General features: G+C 31.6%; 1 protein-coding gene across 1 annotated transcript in view; it reads left to right on the top strand.

Annotated features, from left to right (window-relative positions):
- Positions 1-4,618: 4,618 nt before the first annotated feature.
- The window catches only part of LOTGIDRAFT_142498 (hypothetical protein), a gene marked incomplete at both ends in the record, with an annotated part of 5,847 nt that continues 1,347 nt past the window's right edge, over positions 4,619-9,118 (top strand). Inside the window, 2 exons of the mRNA XM_009052413.1 lie at positions 4,619-4,884; positions 6,191-6,327. Coding sequence (XP_009050661.1) covers positions 4,619-4,884; positions 6,191-6,327 — 403 coding nt within the window. The remainder of the gene's footprint in view (positions 4,885-6,190; positions 6,328-9,118) is intronic.

Genomic DNA, 9,118 nt, shown 5'->3' on the forward strand with positions numbered 1-9,118 from the left:
CAACATCCCTTTCAGAAGATTGGTCAACTTGGCATTCCTTTCAGAGAGTCCACATAGCTGAATAAGACGTCCGGTTCCTGCTATTTCTCTAAAACTAAGTTGATGCTTCACAAAGACCCGTCTCAATTAGTGATGTCATCAACAACTTAGTTTTAGTGGAATTGCAGGAACCACACACGTCTGATTGAAAATTGGAAAGGGGCAAAATACACATAAAAAATTTAGAAAACCTCTTTATAATCCTTTTAATGTTTGTCAAACCTGATAGTCTAAACTATGTTTGTTTTATCATTTAAAATGTTTATAATGTATTTTTTAGAGGAACTGGTAATTTTGAAGCGTGTTATGATAAATTAATGGATTTTGTCATGGTATTAGTACGTAAGAAACCTGATGACAATGTCAAGAAAATAGTTGACGAAATTGGATATTATTTTTATCATGTTGATGAGGAGAAAAATAAAATTTTGGTACGTTTTAATTTCTCGGATTGTAAAGAGGTTTTCTTAAATTTTTTATGTGTATCGGGGACACTGATAGTATCAATTTGCCCCATTCTAATTTTCAATCAGACGTCTGTGGTTCTTGTTAAAGAGATTGTAAAGAGGTTTTCTTAAATTTTTTATGTGTATCGGGGACACTGATAGTATCAATTTGCCCCATTCTAATTTTCAATCAGACGTCTGTGGTTCTTGTTAAAGAGATTGTAAAGAGGTTTTCTTAAATTTTTTATGTGTATCGGGGACACTGATAGTATCAATTTGCCCCATTCTAATTTTCAATCAGACGTCTGTGGTTCTTGTTAAAGAGATTGTAAAGAGGTTTTCTTAAATTTTTTATGTGTATCGGGGACACTGATAGTATCAATTTGCCCCATTCTAATTTTCAATCAGACGTCTGTGGTTCTTGTTAAAGAGATTGTAAAGAGGTTTTCTTAAATTTTTTATGTGTATCGGGGACACTGATAGTATCAATTTGCCCCATTCTAATTTTCAATCAGACGTCTGTGGTTCTTGTTAAAGAGATTGTAAAGAGGTTTTCTTAAATTTTTTATGTGTATCGGGGACACTGATAGTATCAATTTGCCCCATTCTAATTTTCAATCAGACGTCTGTGGTTCTTGTTAAAGAGATTGTAAAGAGGTTTTCTTAAATTTTTTATGTATATCGGGGACACTGATAGTATCAATTTGCCCCATTCTAATTTTCAATCAGACGTCTGTGGTTCCTGCTATTCTATTAAAACTAAGGGTATTATGACATCACTTATCATGAAGGACCTTATGTGAATATAGCATATTTTGCAATTAGTGAAGTTATCAAACACTTAGTTTTAGTGGAATTGCAGGAACCACAGATGTCTGATTGAAAATTAAATGACATCATTGTCCCTGATAAGAATAAAGAAAGTAAAAAACCTTGTTGCATTCCGTGTAAGTGAAATTTGCGTTGGTTCAGTTGTGAACACTTACTATTATATGAAATAAGCTAACTATCAGGTAGTATCTAGAAATCTAGGTGTTTAGTAATATATTTTATGTTTTTTTTTATAGAAAAATGATAAACTGTTTCCGAAGACTTGTAATAGAATGATAGAGTTATTGAAATCATCACCACCTCAAGAATTTCTAGAAGTTAAATTAATAGATGCCTTGGTCTCAGAAATTCTCGTCAAATGTATGAATAAGTAAGTTGAATTATATTTTATCACCTTCTCCTTGCAGGGCTGTGACTACATCAAGACAAATTAGACACAAAAGAAATTTTGTTTAAAAATTTAACAATATGAATATCTGCTATATCTATTATTTGATCTCTACAATAAAGGTGGTTACCGTACAAAGTTTACTGAAAACAGGCCACGTATTCTCAAACGATCTTAGGGCTAGGATATCCTAGAATCAATGTTAGAAGATAAGAACCTAGGACATCCTAGAATTAATGTTAGAAGATAAGAACGTAGGATATCCTAGAATCAATGTTAGAAGATAAGAACCTAGGACATTCTAGAATTAATGTTAGAAGATAAGAACCTAGGACATCCTAGAATCAATGTTAGAAGATAAGAACGTAGGATATCCTAGAATCAAGTTAGAAGATAAGAACCTAGGACATCCTAGAATTAATGTTAGAAGATAAGAACCTAGGACATCCTAGAATCGATGTTAGAAGATAAGAACGTAGGATATCCTAGAATCAAGTTAGAAGATAAGAACCTAGGATATCCTAGAATTAATGTTAGAAGATAAGAACCTAGGACATCCTAGAATCAATGTTAGAAGATAAGAACCTAGGATGTCCTAGAATCAATGTTAGAAGATAAGAACCTAGGATATCCTAGAATCAATGTTAGAAGATAAGAACGTAGGATATCCTTAAATCAATGTTAGAAGATAAGAACCTAGGATATCATAGAATCAATGTTAGAAGATAAGAACCTAGGATATCCTAGAATCAATGTTAGAAGATAAGAACCTAGGATATCCTAGAATCAATGTTAGAAGATAAGAACCTAGGACATCCTAGAATCAATGTTAGAAGATAAGAACCTAGGATATCATAGCTCTAAGATCGTTTCGAGAATACGTGGCCAGATCTTTTACAGCCCTGCTTTGGCTAGAGCTCATCTGATCTGGGGACATGTTTCAGATATAAAATCCTCATCAGGACAATTCATTTATCTCTGTTTTGACAAAATGATAGCGAAAGTAAATTAAGGAAACAATCATAGTCAAAATTTGTAAGAAAATGTATTTTTATAAATTGTAGCTCTAAGGATCACGCCAAGCTAGCAGTAGAATTAATTATATTTATTGTGAAAATGTATTTTTATAAATTGTAGCTCTAAAAATCACGCCAAGCTAGCAGTAGAATTAATTATATTTATTGTGAAAATGTATTTTTATAAATTGTAGCTCTAAGGATCACGCCAAGCTAGCAGTAGAATTAATTATATTTATTGTGAAAATGTATTTTTATAAATTGTAGCTCTAAGGATCACGCCAAGCTAGCAGTAGAATTAATTATATTTATTGTGAAAATGTATTTTTATAAATTGTAGCTCTAAAGATCACGCCAAGCTAGCAGTAGAATTAAGTATATTTATTGTGAAAATGTATTTTTATAAATTGTAGCTCTAAAGATCACGCCAAGCTAGCAGTAGAATTAATTATATTTATTGTGAAAATGTATTTTTATAAATTGTAGCTCTAAAGATCACGCCAAGCTAGCAGTAGAATTAATTATATTTATTGTGAAAATGTATTTTTATAAATTGTAGCTCTAAAGATCACGCCAAGCTAGCAGTAAAATTAATTATATTTATTGTGAAAATGTATTTTTATAAATTGCAGCTCTAAAGATCACGCCAAGCTAGCAGTAGAATTAATTATATTTATTGTGAAAATGTATTTTTATGAATTGTAGCTCTAAAAATCACGCCAAGCTAGCAGTAGAATTAATTATATTTATTGTGAAAATGTATTTTTATAAATTGTAGCTCTAAAAATCACGCCAAGCTAGCAGTAGAATTAATTATATTTATTGTGAAAATGTATTTTTATAAATTGTAGCTCTAAAGATCACGCCAAGCTAGCAGTAGAATTAATTAGTTTAATGATAAAATATCCAACTAAAAACTGTGCTGACGCAGCGTATAGAATTCTACGTGAGAAAGAAAAGGCTTTTAAATGGCTGGTAAGTGAATATTGACCAATCAGTGAACTAGCACCTGTTTATTTTACTTTCATCTTTATCACAGAAATAAATAACTGCAGTGATTTGATTGAATAGTACGCTAGCCAATACAGCCAATCATGGTCCCTGAATACACAGACAGCCAAATTGTTTACAGTTTTTATGTTGAAGGCTATGTTGGGCTACATTAGCTAACATATAATCCAATCAGATCGCCACATTCACAAACTTCTAAGATACAAGAAAGATGACTATTGCAGTCAATGTATTAGACTCAGTTGATAATAGCTTGATATTGTGAAGATGTTTTACAAGTTAAAATTACATTTCAGCTATAAGGATAACATGGCCCAAATCGAAAATTTAATTCCATAGTTGATTTTAACAAGGCAAGTCATGATTTCCTCAGCTTCAGTTTCTGAAACATCTGATGTCACTCTTAGTTTCAGTTTTGGGAGTCAAACCTGTTTGATATATTTTTTGATAAATAATATTTTTGAATATTTCTAGGACCATATTCTACAAGTGAAAGATGTTTTTAAGACTATATCAAGTATCAAGGTAACAGATGAGGAAGTAATGAAAGAATTAGTCAATTTTACAGAAATTTTCCTGGAACAACTCAAGTAGGTGTTTTTCCATCATTTAATGTAAAAGGTGCTGAGTTTTTTCAGCTTCTGGGGCCTGGTCTCAGAAACTTATAGTCAGATGACTTGAGTTTAGTGAGTCATCTGGTCAATCACTAAAATTGATCAAAGTATTGGAAGTATCTACTTTAACAATAATGCAGACCAGAAAACATCTCGTTGTTAAAATGGGATTTGAAATCCCGATTTCTACAGACTGTGTATGTGACACATTCCTTGACAATTTTTAGCATATAAGACTAATGTCCATCTTTGTCTTAAAATAAAATAAAACTCTATTTTTCAATGAAGTATAATTTTAGGAAATGTAAAGCTCTAGATTATTATTGTAGGAAATGTAAAGCTCTATATTATTATTGTAGGAAATGTAAAGCTCTATATTATTTTTGTAGGAAATGTAAAGCTCTATATTATTATTGTAGAAAATGTAAAGCTCTGGATTATTTTTGTAGGAAATGTAAAGCTCTAGATTATTTTTGTAGAAAATGTAAAGCTCTAGATTATTATTGTAGGAAATGTAAAGCTCTGTATTATTTTTGTAGGTAATTTAAAGCTCTATATTATTATTGTAGGAAATGTAAAGCTCTAGATTATTATTGTAGGAAATATAAAGCTCTAGATTATTTTTGTAGGAAATGTAAATCTCTAGGTTATTTTTGTAGGAAATGTAAAGTTCTATATTATTATTGTAGGAAATGTAAAGCTCTAGATTATTTTTGTAGGAAATGTAAAGCTCTAGATTATTTTTGTAGGAAATGTAAAGCTCTAGATTATTTTTGTATGAAATGTAAAGTTCTATATTATTATTGTAGGAAATGTAAAGCTCTAGATTATTTTTGTAGGAAATGTAAAGCTCTATATTATTATTGTAGGAAATGTAAAGCTCTAGATTATTTTTGTAGGAAAATGTAAAGCTCTAGATTATTATTGTAGGAAATGTAAAGCTCTATATTATTATTGTAGGAAATGTAAAGCTCTAGATTATTTTTGTAGGAAATGTAAAGCTCTAGATTATTATTGTAGGAAATGTAAAGCTCTAGATTATTATTGTAGGAAATGTAAAGCTCTAGATTATTATTGTAGGAAATATAAAGCTCTATATTATTATTGTAGGAAATGTAAAGCTCTGGATTATTTTTGTAGGAAATGTAAAGCTCTAGATTATTTTTGTAGGTAATGTAAAGCTCTATATTACTATTGTAGGAAATGTAAAGCTCTAGATTATTATTGTAGGAAATGTAAAGCTCTAGATTATTTTTGTAGGAAATGTAAAGCTCTGGATTATTTTTTTGGGAAATGTAAAGCTCTAGGTTATTTTTTGTAGGAAATGTAAAGCTTCGGATTATTTTTGTAGGAAATGTAAAGTAGGAAATGTAAAGCTCTAGATTATTTTTGTAGGAAATGTAAAGCTCTATATTATTTTTGTAGGAAATGTAAAGCTCTATATTATTATTGTAGGAAATGTAAAGCTCTGTATTATTTTTGTAGGAAATGTAAAGCTCTGTATTATTTTTGTAGGAAATGTAAAGCTCTATATTATTTTTTTGGGAAATGTAAAGCTCTATATTATTATTGTAGGAAATGTAAAGCTCTATATTTTGAAGGAAATCTAAATTATTGTAGGAAATGTAAAGCTCTAGATTATTTGTGTAGGAAATCTAAAGCTCTGGATTATTTTTGTAGGAAATGTAAAGCTCTATATTATTATTGTAGGAAATGTAAAGCTCTAGGTTATTTTTTTTTAATAGGAAATGTAAAGCTCTAGGTTATATTTCTAGGAAATGTAAAGCTCTAGGTTATATTTCTAGGAAGTGTTAAGCTCTATTTTGCAATGAAATAGATTTCTAGGGAATGTAAAGCTCTAGGTTATATTTCTAGGAAATGTAAAGCTCTAGGTTATATTTCTAGGAAATGTAAAGCTCTAGGTTATATTTCTAGGAAATGTAAAGCTCTAGGTTATATTTCTAGGAAATGTAAAGCTCTAGGTTATTTTTTTTATAGGAAATGTAAAGCTCTATTTTGCAATGAAATATATTTCTAGGAAATGTAAAGCTCTAGGTGATTTAAACGACAGTATGGTGGAATTTTCTATCGGATGTCTAGAATCGAGAAATATTCTGTTGTTTAAACTTGGTTCTGAAGTGGCAGAAAGATGTACATTTAATATTAAAGTAAGTTTAGAGAGTTTGTAATAGGGTGTATTGAGGTGAGTCTCAATGAAAGCACTGGCAAAGTACAATGATCAGACAATCGACTTAGCTAACAGAGTTGTCTTAGCTTCTTTTCACCATTTTGATTTCTGTCCAGTTGGTGCTTCCAGTAAATCCATGAAAACTTGACTACATTATGACGTCATAACAAAACTCATTCAAATTGAAGCTAGTTTTCTCTCTGATTATAATATAAAGGCTAGAAAATCTCTGTAGAAAATCAGGAATTGTCATGAAATAAGGCTATTCACTCACCTGTACTCCTGTTTGGTTTTTTTTGGATCTTTCTATATTTTTTATTTTTTCAGATAAACAAAGATCTGATATTTAAGAGTTTAAAAAGGTTTATTGTTTTATTTACTGATCCTGATTTTCCCTGGAATGATCCTGATGCTACTGATGCTACCACTATAGCTAATAATATTGTTAACCCTTCTATTGAGGCTTTAGAGTAAGTTCTTTACACTAGCAGCAACTTCTCATCTCCCCTGTTTATATTTTTTTGGGGGTGAGGTTGCTTTCAAGAGAAGGGGCAGCTGTGGCTAAGGGGATTAGAGTTTGATAGATCTGAGACGAAGAGAAAAGAAAGAAACAACCAGTGTTTTTACAAGAAGAACAATAGAGGCCACATGCTGGTCCTTGACTAAATCTCTTAGCATTGATTTTTTTCAGATTTAACAGCTTGGTAGACTGGTCGACTGGAATAATGAGGAACAATCATTTATTAAAAAAAATGATCCATAAAACTGTGTCTATGAATCATACTGACAATCAAGGGGCCCTTACACCATACCAATGACTAGTTGTATATAGTTGTGAATAATAAAAGTGGTCATGAGTTTTGAACACAATTCACAACTCAGTTACATGAGAGTTGACTTTGAAACTAATAACCTCTACTTATACACAACTAGTGATAGCTAGGGTGGGAGACTATTTAATCAAATGACTTTTTTTCAGTAAAACTATTATTTTCTATTGTCTAATATTGAAATGTTTCAGGAATCAAGGAAAGAAATTAACCAGTGATGATAGAACAGTTTTAATAGATTTAATGATGAGTGTAATAGATAAAGATTTTTTAAATTATTATACACAAGAGCCTGGCAATGTTTTTTATTTTGTTGCTCATCTTCTGGTGTATAAATTATTAGACCTGGTAAGTTGATATTTAGATCTGAAGTGAAATATAATGAATGGAGTTTTACATCCTATTATTCTGTACCTAATTGGGCTAATGAAGACGGGCAATGCCAGGACAGCAGCATTAGTCTACTCTTTTTCGCTTTCCAATTACCAGGTATGATCTTTAATGTGCACAGCCTGTAAAACAAAAGGCCCTGGTTTATTGTCTCACTCCTTTGACTAGACCTTTTTACATGACAGCCCCTGCGGCATATTTCCAACCTGCATCACTGACAAGGAGAAACCTAGTCGTAAAATCCAAATATATAATCTCTGAACTCTGGTCCTTCAAGTTAACAAGCAAGCATCTAACTCACTGAGCCAAAGCAGCTCAGGCCCCTGTTTGTCACATATATTTAAAAGATTGTAAATAGGTTTTCAGGTTTTTTATGTGTATTGGGGACATTTATAGCATCTATTTGCATCATTCTAATTTTCAGACGTCTGTTGTTTTTTCAATTCCACTTAAACTGAGCGTTTGTTTAAGGTTCAATAGCAGTTTTTGTAATAGTGAGCAAATAAGAGTTTTTTTTCCTATTTTCAGTTAGATGCTGGTAAAGAATTAGAGAGAATCGAGCCTGTTATTCCACATTTTTTTAACTTTCTGGACAGTGATGAAGATTCTATCGTAGACATGGGACAAAATGCCATTTTTTACGTCGCCCAGAAATCAGCCAAACCTTTCGCTCCGGAACTTGATAAACTGATAGTAAAATTACTGGAACTGGAAAGCCATAATCTGATGTGTAAGTAAGATATAATGTATATCAGAAGTCTGGGCAAGGAAAGGGCGGGAAACAGTGAAAGGGCGGGAAACAGTGAAAGGGCGGGAAACAGCGACAGAGTCAGGATTACATCCGAGGTGGGGCGAGATATCTGAGGTTGTCCAAATTTCTAACCTAGTTATGAGATTTTTGCCCGAAAAACATGTCTTCGGGACTATGAGGGGGGGCAGGTGAAAACAGTAAAATTATGTCATGCTTTTTGGATGGTTACTACTCAGGGCCTTTGTTTTATTACAGTCAGGAATTTAAAGTTTGTATCAGACGTAAAGTTTTTATGAGACTTGAGTTTCAACATCCAAATCAACAGATCATGTTAATAATTATCTATAAGTATTTCATTATCAAATATTTTCAGGTGCCGTGGACGGTGCTTACGATTTTAACCCTGAGCCAATAAAGAAACATTTTCAGGAATTATTTTCTAAGTTTGCTGATTGTGGTGATACTAGTATTAAAAGTTATTATTATATGTTCCTGGAGAAAGTTGCCAAGAAGCAACCTGAGGTATGATTCTATGGAATAAAAAAGGTGTTTATAGGGTGAAATCCATCATAAGGTGGCACTAATATAAATGGAAGGGGGTGAAATCAATCATA

The sequence above is a fragment of the Lottia gigantea genome (assembly GCF_000327385.1).
Source record: "Lottia gigantea unplaced genomic scaffold LOTGIsca_181, whole genome shotgun sequence".
Taxonomy (NCBI): Eukaryota; Metazoa; Mollusca; class Gastropoda; family Lottiidae; genus Lottia; species Lottia gigantea.